General features: G+C 50.2%; 4 protein-coding genes across 4 annotated transcripts; 3 read left to right on the top strand and 1 right to left on the bottom strand.

Annotated features, from left to right (window-relative positions):
- Positions 1-5,372: 5,372 nt before the first annotated feature.
- Positions 5,373-7,534, top strand: N7458_010467 (Zn(II)2Cys6 transcription factor; the record flags this gene model as incomplete). The annotated part of the gene is made up of 3 exons (XM_056913849.1): positions 5,373-5,962; positions 6,103-6,191; positions 6,237-7,534. 3 exons carry the CDS (start codon positions 5,373-5,375, stop codon positions 7,532-7,534), a joined length of 1,977 nt encoding a protein of 658 aa, XP_056762698.1.
- A 1,743-nt stretch (positions 7,535-9,277) lies between these two features.
- N7458_010468 (uncharacterized protein) lies at positions 9,278-9,967 on the top strand (the record flags this gene model as incomplete). Its single annotated transcript, XM_056913850.1, has 2 exons — positions 9,278-9,401; positions 9,462-9,967. 2 exons carry the CDS (start codon positions 9,278-9,280, stop codon positions 9,965-9,967), a joined length of 630 nt encoding a protein of 209 aa, XP_056762699.1.
- A 429-nt stretch (positions 9,968-10,396) lies between these two features.
- N7458_010469 (class I SAM-dependent methyltransferase) lies at positions 10,397-11,316 on the bottom strand (the record flags this gene model as incomplete). The annotated part of the gene is made up of 2 exons (XM_056913851.1): positions 10,397-11,104; positions 11,188-11,316. The coding sequence occupies 2 exons, from the start codon at positions 11,314-11,316 to the stop codon at positions 10,397-10,399; spliced, it is 837 nt and encodes a 278-aa protein (XP_056762700.1).
- A 1,285-nt stretch (positions 11,317-12,601) lies between these two features.
- On the top strand, positions 12,602-13,722 carry N7458_010470 (HpcH/HpaI aldolase family protein; the record flags this gene model as incomplete). Its single annotated transcript, XM_056913852.1, has 5 exons — positions 12,602-12,669; positions 12,779-12,899; positions 12,958-13,086; positions 13,159-13,501; positions 13,568-13,722. 5 exons carry the CDS (start codon positions 12,602-12,604, stop codon positions 13,720-13,722), a joined length of 816 nt encoding a protein of 271 aa, XP_056762701.1.
- Positions 13,723-14,614: the final 892 nt, after the last annotated feature.

Below are 14,614 nucleotides of genomic sequence, written 5' to 3' on the forward strand. Positions count from 1 at the left end.
GGCTGCTGGAGAAATATGGAGATTGGAGTCTTTAGTTAGCGTAGAGTGGTGTAGTTTGTCAATTGTAGTAGTTGCATAGAGTTGATCTTCTGCCGTGTTCTGTCTTGAGCTCTGGTTTGTAGTGACCATCACCTGTACTCTAATTGGCAGTCGGCAATAGTGCTGTGGATTTGAATCGTCGAGGCCGAGAGCACGCTGGAGACAAAAGTGGAGGTTTTTGTTGCCCCGTTGATGGGAAATGAAGGCTTTTCTAGTACGGAGTAGTCTGTCAGGGAATTGTCAACGCCTCTCGGCGCTTTGAGCCCTTCCTGTTCCTCCTTGATCGACGGTACTGTAGTTTGGTCAGAGGATATTCAGGAGTTTGATCTTCATCGTGACCTGTAGTTTAAAGCCCGAGTCATGAACCAACCAGAGGCTAGCTGAATGATGCTGGATGGACCCGAAGGTTCCGGCTTGATGCTAAGTTTATACAATGTCCTCCATTATTCATGTTAGGGTGAGACTTTACTCTATGATGACCGGACAATGACTATGGAGGTATGTGATGCTCGCCCTAGCTTTAAGCCCTGAGCCTGGACCTGGTTCATGCTGCTCGAGACTGTTGGGCGTCAAGCCTCCTCGTTTCTGCGTTGCGCCCGACTGGAATTACTGGAAATACGTGAGATCAGCCAAGGGGGTTCCGTTCTGGCCCGCATCGGTTCTCCACCTCCACTTCTCCCAGCCATCCCCCCACTACCTTGTCCTCCCCGTAGAAGGTGATAGAAGGGCTGACGGCGGGGACAAAGGAAGATATACTACTGTAGATGCGGATGTGGTCCCCGATCTATCCGCAGGTCCAGCCAAAAATGAATCATAAGAGCGCAAAAAGTGATGTCAATGCAGACCAATGGTGAATCACTCCCACACTACGCTATTCCCATAGAAAGTGAACAAAACCAACGGAATTGAGCCGACCTCTCGGAAAACCTGCTCTTCTCAGAATACGAGGTCATGTGGATTGTCTATTTAGCCCGTTTAGCTCAAAGAGGAATCCGCATGAAGCGCCAGGCACGAAGTGCTTGCGGTCTGAGATGCTGGTTGGCCAATAAAATCAGTACTATGCATGGAGTTTATGGCTAGGTCATTTTCGTACAAACTTGACCTGTTCTCCGTATTTTAAGCAAGTGTTACCTAGAGTGACATATGAGTGTCACCTGTATGGAGGGATTGAGAATATATACTCCATAGCCAAGTTAGGGCTCTGATGCTCCCTCGTCAGAGCTCGTCTTAGGTAAGTTACTCTTTTTTTAAGATTTTCTTTTTTTTTGGCTTATTTTCCCTATCCACATACCCTCTTCCCCATAATTTTCCACAGTAGCCCCCTACGTTCAGGAACGCGCGCATCAGACAACCACGATGTGCGACCGGTGAAAAATCGAGCTGCAGGACGACTCCTCCCCTACAGTAGTCTACTGACTCCTCACTAGGGGCATACCTGGTCGACTCGGCACCAACCGATGGTTCATCTCCACTCCAAACGGGATGACGCGGGAAGAACCTTCAATTGCGGTCCATCAGTGGTCGCGCCCCGCCTGGTGCCAATGATTCAACTTTTCCTGGAATGTAAATGCGTAAACAGAGGATAGCAAACTCAACATTGAGCAAACGTACTACATACATGTATAGTAATCAACATGCTATTATAACACTATTATTACAGAATAGACGTGTGTACTCCGCGATCGGGACGGAGTACGTTTAAAAAATAACTCCGCCCTCACAGCCTACCCCAGGCTCCTTTCATGCTGTTTGAAGCGAGGGCTAGAATTACAGTAGGCCGTGTGTCTCTCGCTCTTTCGCTCTCTCGGGCGCCAAATCTGCGACTCATTCCAATGAACAATGATTGGCTCAAGGCTCTGGGCACATTCTGGTTCTAGTCCTTGGTGACATCCTTTTGTCGGCCTTGTACCCCGTAGGCCAGTCCACTAGTCCTCTAGTGTCAGATCACGGTGCAGGGCGATCTCCTCGGAACAGAACTTGTCTTAATTTCCTTAATTCTGACCAGACGGGGGTCTGGGCCCCATCGGATTGCATTAAGTCGTTTGACCATCATGATCACAGACCACTGGACTGGGGCGTGCTAGCCTGACACAGTCAACCCGACGGGGCCTGTTGGTGGCTACAAGTGGTTGCCCCAAAGGTTGAGCTAGCTATGATGTCCTGTAGCTAAACCACTTGGGCCGACTGGCGAGGAGCTCTGAGCGTAGGCTGGAGATTTTGTTTTATTCTGGTACCTGGGCTCCAAGGCTTTTTGACTACGCCGACTAAGTCAGACTAGAAGGCAACTAGCAGGGATCGCTGCTGAAACTCTCCCGGGTTTCCACTCTGGGGCATCCGGTCTCAGCTGATGCACCGCCCAGAGTCAAAATGGTTAAACAGGTAAAATTTTGAGAGTGCCCCCTCCCTCTTTTGGTTGTAGGCCGCCATTTGGAACAGTCATACGAGAGATGACAAGGTTTCTCATGTTTGCACAGGGCAAGAAAAAGAGTATAGCGGTCGGGAACTCGGGATGAGCAGAATAGTTTGTGGCCGTGCAAATAGATCATCATTTATTCCAGACATCAGACTCGACGAGGAGATTTCCCGGTTAGTCATCCGGCAGATCCTGGGGTTGAAAGCCAGAATAGAATGAGGATGATGGGGGATGAGGGTGTTGTCCTTTTTTGGGTATCTTCCTTGCGATGTAACTTTCCTTAGAAGGATCACCCAAAATATACATGCGGGAAGGGTCATTTTACCTGTCCTTCGCCCATCCGCAATACTCCGTCCTCGCAGCAAAGAAACGTCTCGCCACATACCACCCCCCTTAGGAAGGTCACAAGCTCACCCCATACGACGCCCACGGCCCAAGCACTCGGGGAGATTTCTCAGCTGTCAAAACGTCTTCGGATATATCGTCGATGAAGAGTCTCCCACGCTCGTTGTTACTCCGGGGGGTCGAGTGACAGCCTGCTGATCTGGGTAATTGGGACCGGTCTCCAGAAAGGGCGAGAGAAACACAACTGCATTTTCGTGTCCCCAATAGGTGGAACCCGCAGGAGTACGTACACTCCGAACCCTGTCGATTCCCTGCAGCGGATGTCCGTGCTTGGTCGCTGGAGACGATCTGGCCCACTTACCCCAGATTGTTGGCGTCGTACAAAGGGGGAAAAGTTGCGTAACCGCATTTCAATCTCGGCGGATCATCCTGTTCTCCAGGAAGCGCTGTGGAGGGTGTGCGCTTAGACCCGATGTCGGCTCCGTGTGGGGGGAGAGAGAGAGTGTGTGTGTGTGTGTGGGGATGTTTGAATATCACTGTGTCTCTGCAGTTCACCCATTGTCAGAACTAGGAGGGGTGCACAATTGACCCTCTCGTGCCGTCCCGGAGGAGGGAACCTGACATAGTCAGACCCCCTAATGTAAGGCCCGATAGGCTGGAATTGGGAGCGGACTGGTCAGAGAGTCAGCCTGGGGTGGTTTTAGTCTGGTATTTTATTTTTTTCAGCGCCTGTAAAACCTGCCGCGCTTTCCCCGACCAAAATTTTCTATTAGGGGAGAGCGAGAAGAGGCAAGGGTACCCTAGTCTTAGTTGATCCTAGTGCCGCCTAAACAAGCTCTCAGGACTCAGGAGCGGCCTGGGGAGTTTGCCAGTTTACCTAACCAACCACTCCGTATACCTCCCTCCCCCCACGGCCCTTTGGAGGAAGTACCTGTCTGTCGATACTTGCCCAATAGAGCGAGACTGTGGGGGAATAATTGGTGGCTTTGGTTTTCTAGCTATACGATTCGTCCCTGCAAGCACTGGTTGGGGATGTGAGGCGCCAGTTTGACAAGTATATTCTTGAAACTTCATTTCAGGAGCATATGTACGGAGTACTGGGATTGAGGATTTGGGGTTCAAAGTCCTGGGTGCTTTCGGGGGCTCAGCCCTTTAGGGCCTGGCTGAGGCTATTAATATTTCTGACTACTAACTACTGAAGTCTTGAAGGAGTAATCACGGGGGATATACATGATCATCCCTGGTACTGTATTAGTTGTAGCAAATCTTGTCGAATCTGGGGGAATCATCCTGGATGCAGTGTATACGATGTGCATTTTTCATACATGAAACTGCATACTGAACCCAACCCCAGGAATTCCAGCCGGAGTTTGACATTGCTTGTCCGAGTTGCATGACTTTGTCCGTCATACTATTGACTGCCTGCCACTGAGTCCTTGTCTATGCGGAAGGATGACCAGATCGAGGCCTAGAAGAGAGCATGGGCCGAATGGATGTAGTGGATCGTCTCGGGTGCCCATCGAGTTTACCCGATTCTTCAGGGAATGAATGGGCTTATGGTGCAGGCACCCCCCTCTGCCAGTTATTCTTTGCTAATGGAAAGAGGAGAGTTCGTAACGAGGGAGTAAAAAAGAGAAGAGATTATTATAGGAACTAATAACAATTCAACTAACAGAGAGAGAGAGAGAAAAAGAAACGACGAATAGTGCCCTACATTTGAGGGTTTATACTCTACAGTATAGTGAAGTCGATGCCGCACGATCATGTTGCTTTTTCCCCAGAAAGATTTATTTCCTCTTTTTTTGGATTTCGGTTTTTTAATTTTTGATTTCAATAATTCCATGTTTTCCCCATTCATTTTTTCCTCCCTCTTCTTCACTGCAAATCAGGGCGTCCGATCCAACATGCTTGGCAGCCTCCCCCGCATGCAAAGTTTAAAGCCCTTTCTCGCTCTTCTCCATTCGTATGACCTCAGGTTTTCCATGACACATATCATTCTGTGGTGCAAATGTCTTCCTCGTCCGATTAAACATTCTTATGGGAGCCGCCTCCCCCACACTTTCCTTCGTTTCGAGTCTTCTTCGACTTTTCTGCTCTTCCCTCGTCTGACTTGTTACTCCTTCCTGCTCTGCGCTATTCTTCTTCCTCTCTCTAGTCTCTCTCTGCTCTTTGGCCCCCTCCTCCTCGTTTCTTACAGTTCCCTCTTCCGATCTGCCACCTGATCGGCCAACAGTCCACTAAACAAAAAGTACTGCGCTACGCCTCCCGTCTACTGCCCATAACCCCATTAACCACCTGTCTCATTTACTGGCGGACTAGTATCTATTTAGTATATTAGTATACTGGTATCCCCCTCTCTCCCCCCAAACCGGGCTATACTAGTTGGGTTATTATACTATACTAGTCCTCCTGCGGTTTCCCCTCCCCCCTTCCCCGCCCCGGTTATATTCCCATCCCACCCAACCCTCTCTCTCTCTCTCTCTTCCTTTCCTCCGTCAGCCATTCCCATCCCCTCCCCGATTGCGCCTGGCCTACCGGTGCCCATCACCTGTTCTGGCGTGCTGGCCCATGTTCAATGTTGTCGATGCAGAACTCCCTGTACTTTGCGCGCCCAAATTTCAACGGGTCGGGTCTGCAGGACGAGGCTTGCTCTGGAAACCCTTCGGATATTTCCATCCCCACTCTGGCCGACATCACCAACGCCAACACAACCGCCCACTCGCACACCTTACGAGCCAGCACCTCCAGCACCAGCACCGGTGCCAGCCCCGATGATACCTCCACGGATTCCCCTGACTGGCCTGGCGACTCGGCCGATCGGTCGCTGGCGGATTTAGACGCGCACGCCTCCAGTTATCACCTGTCGCATCGACCCGATTCCTCCTCCTCGACCTTCCTCGATGCGCCGCCGCCCTTCGACATGGACGGCCTCCCCAAGGTGGAAGAGTTGGACGAGGATATCCAAAGCATCAAACCGTCGGATGTGGGGGCAGAGGGGCCCAACGACTCGGCAGCGCCCGTCGCGGTTCCACGGAAACGTGGACGACCACGCAAACACCCGCTCCCTGCACCGGGCGGCCAGGTCAAAGTCACCAAAGGTCGCTCCAAGACCGGTTGTATAACTTGCCGTCGCAGAAAGAAGAAGTGTGATGAAACCAAGCCAGCGTAGGTGGTACCCCGGAAACCCAAGCACCTCGAAATTCCTCCTCCCTCCCCCCCGCCCCCCTCCTTCTCCTCTTCCAGGTGCCACCCGTTCGGAATCGCCGATGGTATGGCTGTATGGTACATGTCTGACCTGGTCGCAGATGTCTCAACTGCCAGAAGAATGCGGTTGTCTGTGAGGGATACCCCCCAAAGGAGATCTGGAAGAGTGGTCGTCAAAAAATAGCCAATGGTATGTGATCCTCCACATCCAAAACCCTAAATTCCAAAATCTTAGTTACCCCATTCCAATCTCGACTTGGTTGGTGCATGCATCTCAAATCTGACACGTCCTCTCCCCCTCAAGCAGTCCGCACCCAGACCCTCACCGCCATCCCTCGCAACCTCCCCCTCCTCATCGATGGCATCGAAACCGATATCGATCGCCGTTTCCTCGATCACTTCGTCTACGGATTCAGCCGAGTCCTGACCCTCATTAACGATGACTCGAATCCGTTCAAGGAGATTCTCCTACCGATGGCCACGCAACATCGGGGGTTGATGCATTCGCTCATGTGCTTGTCGGGGTCACATCTGTCTGGTCTGGATCCGGAGCCCAAGTTGAAAGAGCGCAAATACTTCCATTTCCATCGAGCGATTCAGGACCTCAAGGACAATATCACCGCGACATCATCCCAAACCGCAAGCGCCAGCACGAGCGCGGGCACGGACACGGAACACGAACAGCAGCTACTGGTTGAGGACCCGATCATTGCATCGACCATCGCCCTCAGTCTGAATACGATCTGCGAAGGTGAGACGAATGGCGAGTATCGCCCTCACATGGATGCTGCTCGGTACCTGCTACTCTCGCAGCAGCCACGCAATGAGAAATTCCGCCAGTTCATCGTCGAGTTTTTCCAGTACCACGACATCTCCAACGCACTCACCTCCCTGGACCGCCGCCCCTCGCTTATGCAGGGTGGCCTGCGTCTGCCCGACTTTGTACCTAGTGCCCAAGCGGGCAACTTCCTTGGGGTGTTTGATGGTTTGTTCAACTATATCTCTGAGGTTACCCAGCTACGAGACCGGATCCGTCAGCGGTTCAACGAGGGCTACGAACCAGCCGTGGATTACCAGACTCTCAGTGAGGCCGTTCAGATCGACACGGCGATCCGGTCATGGAAGACTTCACATGAGGAAGAATCCCCGAACTGGTATCTGGCTCAACTATATCGGCAATCGACGTGGGTCTACCTTTACCGGACGATCCGACCCTCACGACCGAGCGATAAGATTTCCCAAGTCGTCGACGATGGGCTAGGCTATCTGGATCAGCTGCCCCAAGATGCGGGTGCCTACAGCATCGTCTTAATGCCGCTCTTCTTGCTGGGATGCTCAGCATTTGTGCCACAGCAGCGCGAGCGGATCAAACGCGGCTTCGAAACTCTCAAATCCTACTCCAACCTCCGCAACATCGAACCTGCCTTCAAGGTTGTTTCGCGGGTGTGGGAGATTATGGACACCAAAATTGAGGACAGTTGGGACTGGGAGAAGATCATCAGTGACATGAATATGGATTTCTTGATCACTTAAGATCCTTCGCTCGATCCTCACCGCGCCTCTAACCTATCTTACCTATCTTACCTTCTACGCCATTGATGTTGATACCCTCTACTCACGTTTTTCTCTTTACCTCTTCACAGTCATCAAATATGGGTCTCCCCGGGTGGGTAATGTGAATGTTGGGACTTTTTAAGCATAACGGTTGTTTCTTCAGGAGGTTGTACTATGATGTGTGGCGTTTTGCTCGGTTCTTGTTTGCGTGATATCTCTTGTTCTTGTTCTCTATGAACCATGCATCTGCATTTGGAAAAGGCGGAGGGCATAGGAGGCCCAACTGATTTGAGTTTATTTTCGAAGTTCTTATTCTGTTCTGATGGCGGGTGAATTGCAACCCGTGCGTGACCCCGCAGTAAGGAGGGGAAATGTGGAGGAAGCACATGATACGAGCGAGAGATGCACACAGAGGAGGGCAATGGTCGAACAGGCTTGAGTCCTTGACCGCTTGATTCTAATCCCTTTTCTTCTTCCTTGTCCGCCCTTTTTCGTGGAGAGAAACGTGTACATCATGGTTCTGTACATTTCCCCCGCTGTCTGTACAGGGGGGTCATACACAAAGTCAAAAAGCAAAAGCCAAAAAAAGCACTTCTGGTGTTCTAGTCCTGGGGACGGGGAAACCTGGTATTAATTGTGAGATCTAGCGTCAGCTATATCATCTCTACCTAATGAAGGGGGCGTTTTGTTGTTCCCTGGATGGACGATTGATGGGACTGAGGTTTTCCTGAATATGCCTTTTTTACCACGGGTCTGTGTTGTATATATCCCTTTGCTTCTGCTGTGTATGTATTGCCTGCAATTGGAAGCTGTGAATGTCTGTATACTATATCGAATGCAAAAATTATGATTATGTGTCAATGTTAGGATTGAGGGCGTTGTCGTTGAGTTTGAGTTAGAGTTTGGGCTCTACCTTTTGGGTTAGGAATGTAAACTCTCCTTCACCGTTCAATGGTTTTGTACGTAATGAGGCTGGATCCAAAGACTGGTCACGAAGATGGCTTATTTTTATCGGAGCACCACGTATTCTATTTGACTGTCTTGGTCTGTCAATGTGAAAGTTGATAGAAGCTCAGAGTATGATGATTTTTGTCCATACACAGCATTATTAGTCGTTCAGAAATACACACCTGAGCTCCAATTGAATGGAGCAGAAATCGGAGATACTTTTGCTTTGTGTCCAAACGCTGTTAGTATCTTATCTAGTGATACAGGTCTATCCGCCTTGGTTCTGGCCTAGTGGCATTGAGACTTACTGCTGATGAACTGCTTGATAGCCGAAAGCCGGACGCCGTCGGACTACTAGTCTATGGATTCAAGAATACTGCATCTTTGGGCTCAAGTTTTGCAGAAATAATAAACATCGCTCGCCCTTCCATTCTTCTGCGAATTTTGCTATATAAAATATGGTTCCATTGCTCCGAGCCTCACAGTGTCAAGAGACATCTGATTATGGCGATGACGACTTCCCTCATTAGGGCGCGGATACGATCCATGGATGGGTCTATCGTCAATGACTCCTCATGTATATCAAGAGTATATCAGCAACTTCACCCATGGAACGGACTGCACCGATTAGGATGCGGGCCAGTCTTTTGAAGTCGCCTAAAGCTGATAATAGTGTCACACCTACGACAATGTTGACCTCCCGTCGCCAGACCATCATTGTCCTATCCGTCAACCCCAGAAAACATCACCACACAGCCAACCTCAGCCCCAATCATGGAGTTAATCTACGCTCCCCCAATTCCCCGCGCCTTGAAGCTCAAGATCGTGCCTTTGAGAGGAGACCAGCAATCCTACCCGCCAGTCATGAACGGCGGACGACAAATGCGTCGAATCGACAGTAACTACAACCCATCCTCCCCCACCCCAAAAGCACCATCTTCCTAACAACCCTCACCAGAAACCACCTCCGACGCATGGGGCCCCCCAATCTTCGCCAACCGCCGCGCCTCCGTCGAACCCCGAATCACCGCCCAAAACGAAGACATGTTCCGCACCTTCCACCCAGCCCTCCGCTCCGAACCCGAAGTCTTCGCCCTGACCCGGAAAACCAACAACACCCAAGTCTGGCTCATATTCCCCCGCAAAGGCGACAGCGGGCCGTTCACGCACGTGGGCGGCCGGCCAGTGCATACCCAGCCGTATTTCGAGACTCCTACTGAACACGGAATGAGATACGCGATGAACAGGGAGGATCCGATACAGCGTGATATCGATGTGCATGAGCCGTTGTCGGTGGAGGACTTGGGGCGGATTAAGGCGGTTTTTCCCCGGGCGACTGGGATTCAGATCTTTCAGTGTGAGTGTGTGATTGTGTTTTTCCAGGGAAGGGAGGATATGGTGCGGTCTTGGGAGAATGGGACGCCGCTGAGTATTGGAGGGTTGATGGTTGGATATCGGTGTTAGATTCAATCTGGGTGGGAGGTGTTTTATTATCGGAGTTGGAGGTATGGTAAGGCTGATCACAGGATTTGCTGTATCCCTTTTCTTATCAATATGAAGAGGGCAGAATGCACCGAATGAAGATTGGCCTTGCGTAACCTGGTGTACTAGGGTGAGTAATACTCTCTGCCTTGCCAATGTAGCAATGCAACATAATACAGGAACTAGGGAATCTTAGCATTAGGCCCCAGAAACAATCAAAGAGTGTAGCTGACACCGGTGTCCAGAAGGGACTATAGTACCAAATGCTCCGTCTGGTAAAGATCGCCTAAACGTTGCACTTGATTTATCTGTATGCTTACGTGTGTGTGTGAAACTCACTTAAATGTCCATTTCTGTTTACATATAGGGAGAACATACAAGTCATGCTCTCTGCCCCAGACTCTCAGTACATCATGCTGATACTGCTGGGTCAATCTGGCGCGCGATGTAAACGAGGTATCGGCTCTCATCGGGAAAGCTAGGAATATCAATCGTGGCCGTGCTAATCCATCTTGAAGAAACATTCCACTTCGTCCCTGTCGTCCTGCCAGCCTCGTCCCACAGCTCTTGGAACGTCTCGGGGTTATGTAAAAACCGTGTGCCTCCGGTCACCGTAGTAAAGTTGCCTGGCTTTGAGCTACCAATCTGGCCTCCAAGGACAATCGCATCTGTAACACCTGGTTTTAAAAACTTGATCATTCTTGTCGCAGCCAACACTTGATTGTCCCAGTCGAACAAGTGGAAAAAGTTCCCCGCACTGATAAGCGTGACCTTGCCGTCCAACTTCTTTGACCCTTCATCACTGGGGTCAAGCAAATCGGCGGCAACGAACGAATCAGGTCCAAACTTCTCACGATCATTAAACAGTTCAAAGCCGAGGTCTAGAAATTCTGGGGAGAGATCTGTCCCGAACAATCTGGCCGGATCGACGCCATCGAAAGCTAATTTGCGCAGAACCTGTCCGACGCAGCAGGCCACATCGAGGAATGCATCCTGTGACTCAGGTTGCTTAAGTCGCTTGACGATGGCCTGAAATGAGGGATGGTCGAGCCCTTTTATATTGGTGAAGGACCAGCGCCCGATGCACGGGTAGGCGTGGATAGCCCAGCCTTTGTCGCGCTGCGAAGAAAGTCAGTACGCGGTTTTTGGGTTAAAAAAGAGGGATAGGGGATGCCTGCAATGGAATAGAGATGTTCATCCACCTTTTCAGGTGGGATATTGCTGTAATTCTCCAAAAGCTCTCGGAATGGACCGATATCGTCTGGAAGACCTTCTGTGTAGTTCTTGGCTTTCCATCTGAGGGCTCGGGCAGCCGAAGTGTCCGTCGTCATCTTTATGATAATGGAGTAATTGTTGATGTTTACAATTCCTGGGATTCGTCAACAGCTCTCTTGTCGGAAATGTGTTGAGATATTTGACAAAAGTTGTGGATAAAGACTGAAGTGGGGTTGACGCGGTTACAACTGTTATGGCTCTAGCGCCGGCGTTATAAAAAGCCGAAGTCCCTCACCTCTGTTATCTCAGTTGCAGCCATTACCAATACACGATGGAGTATCTGTTATGATACATGATCTTACCGATCGAAGTGCTGGCTCAAAATCATACCCAAATCTAGATTGTAGAGGCTTGAAGATTTACATTCAGAGAGACTTAAGAAACAGCAGGAGCATTCATGAAGCGCTTTGCTACACAGGTTTATTGCGGTGCAAAATCCCTGAGACCCATCGCGTACTTTATCCAAGCCCGATAGCAACTATCCCATGTCCTCCAGGATATAGAAATCGGGTCTGCTCTCTATAAATGACTCTATTATACATGATTTAACTGATCGTCATCGGATGTGATGTTGGTAGCATTTCCTGAAAGCTGCAGGTGGCTTTTGTCCACAAAATTAGTCCTTTCTCCCCGTCGTAGCCAGCAAGTTCGAACAACATTTGGTGGCGACGGCAAGTTCCCCACGTCTTTGTTGGTGAATAGGCTCTGCAGACGCTTTACAGCAGCGCCTATGCCAACCATAACACACTGTATGATACCTAGCCCTCCGCCTGGAGCTACTATATCCAGGGAGGTACTTTCTAGAACGCGAAGCATAACAGCCGTGCTGTTGTGGACCGCCAGGGTACTCAGCGGGACTACTGGTCTTATGGGCGATGGATCGATGCGGATGTGATTACTCGTGCTGCTACCAATGTCACCTATCGTTAAGAGAAGATGTTTGGGAGGGAGCCAACAATCTTGGTTGACGCTAACAGGCCATCGGCCGCCATGCACCACATAATCAGATCAATTTACTCCCTAGATTAATCCCCTTGACGATCCTGTGCTCACTTAAGAGTCTGAGATAGTCAGTTATAAAGCCCTACCATCACATCGCGTAGGATCCCCCCTGGAATCGCTTCGCGTCGGTATTGCCGTAGCGCGGAGTTACCCCGAGTTGGTCCCGCAGCTTGCGGTACCCGTCACTCTGATTTCCCGAGGTCGGCTTTTGTTATCCCGAGATGCCACCCCACGTTTGGGGGGTGGTCCGTCCACCCCTCTTATTGTCCATTGCGCCCAGAAACATTCCACACCTTTTCGCCTCTTTCAAAATCGATTTTAGGACGGAAATCTAACACAATGCCTTTCTCTACTGCCATTCGCACAAGCCTGCAGGGCTCTACGCCAGCCTTTGGCTTCTGGCTCACGTACGTTCAATCCACTTGACTCGGATCGAAGTCCGGTCATGCAACCCCTTCGTTAGAGGAGAGGAGAAAAGGGAGTTTCTACGGGATAGTGGCTAACTAAAATATACAGCCTGCCTAGCTCTGGCCTTGCTAAGACTATTCTTCACGGCGCTTCCGGATCTTCAACGAGGTTTAGCTGGGTTCTGGTTGATGCGGAGCACGGCTTGATCTCCGACCAGCACTATTATGACGTGGGTGAACACTATGGGTCCGAGACAGTGATGCAGTGATCTAACAGATAACGTTCAGTTGAATAACGCCATTGGCCATGAGTCTGCTAGCCCCATCATTCGGGTGCCCTGGGGAGAAGAATGGATGATTAAGCGTGCTCTCGACTCCGGTGCTCACGGTATTATGACCCCTATGTGCCACTCTGAAGTGCGTATCTGCCCAATTAGAAACTGCTTTGCTCGAAGGAGAAACTCACAGTGAATTCTTTGCCCACCACAGATTGATGCAGCCAAGATTGTCAAGTACACTCGTTATCCACCCCAAGGCACTCGCGGTTATGGCCCCATGTTCGCGCCTCACTCTCTCCCCGGAGTTAACCCCGGTGCCGAGTACGACGACCAAGCGAATGCCAGCGTGACCGTGTGCGTACAAATCGAGTCACGCCCCGGTGTCGAGAATGTGGAGAAGATTGCCGCTGTGGACGGCGTTGATGTCCTCTTCATTGGTCCCTTCGATCTCTCTAAGCAGATGAACGTTACTCGCGGTGGTGAGGAGCATGAGGCTGCTATCAAGCGGATTCTGAACGCCGCCCACAACGCTGGCAAGAAGGCTGCTATTTTCTGTACGTGGTTTCCCGGAGAGGACTCTTCAACTATGTTGAGAGATAAACTAACAAAAACACTTCTAGGCACTGACGGCAATGATGCTCGCGCCCGTGCCCAGCAGGGCTTTGATATGATCTCTGTTAACACCGATGTTGGTGTGATCCGGGCTGGTATGCTGAACGAGCTTAAGACCGCCAACGGGGAGGAAGTGCAGGGAGGTCCTCGTCAGGGGTATTAAATATAGTTGAAAACCTATATATTGAATGAATGTTATAGATGAGGGCCATTTATAATACTAGCAAAAGTCTATTCGTTGGCCCAATGTCCTTTCCTTGTAGGATTCGCCATGATGCGGTCTAACAGTGTCATTATGCTGAGATTGCTTCACATATTTCACATATCAGAGGTCACACTAATCAGATATCTGAATTGATTCGAGTATACCTGAATCCAGCCTATTACATTCATCACATGTCGGCGCTCTTCCCATGTAGATCAACGCTAGCTAGCTGATTGGTCGGCCTAAATGTCTACAACATCCTATTTAGGCAAGACCGAGCTTGCGTATTCGTCTTTTGACTAGCTCTTATTTCCATTCTTCTACATAGTATATCTACAAAATCGTGAGCCATGAATCAGTCTTGCTCTCTTTAGTCCTCCTTGCAGAAAACCTAACGTATGCCCGTTATTTGAGACGAGCATCATCACCACTTCTATATCACACGACCTGATTGGCCAATTTGGGTTCCTCGCTTCGAAGCAAATGCGCCACGTGTGCTGAGTCAGTTGGGACGTAAAGGAACCTGACCAATCAGAATTGTCGCGCGTGACGGGACAGTTTATAGTCCGGGACTTTGGTGGGCTGGCGGCCCGGGGGACTTTCCCCAAAAGACTACTGCGCTTTTTGTTGGCCTGTGAAAACATCGTTGCGCCATGTGAGAGATACCAACTCCTAACACGAGTCCTTACGCTCAGCGGAGTCCCTACGTTGGACACCTCCAATCGGCGATCTTGATATCATTCGATCGGGGGCTTAATTGAGGGCAACTCAAGATCCAGTCGAACTTTGCGAGTGTCTGGAAATGACGTATTATTAGGCGAAACGGCGTTTTGAAGCTATCCGAAGCTGA

Source organism: Penicillium daleae, assembly GCF_028827525.1.
Source record: "Penicillium daleae strain IBT 16125 chromosome Unknown utg000008l_segment0_segment0, whole genome shotgun sequence".
Taxonomy (NCBI): domain Eukaryota; kingdom Fungi; phylum Ascomycota; class Eurotiomycetes; order Eurotiales; family Aspergillaceae; genus Penicillium; species Penicillium daleae.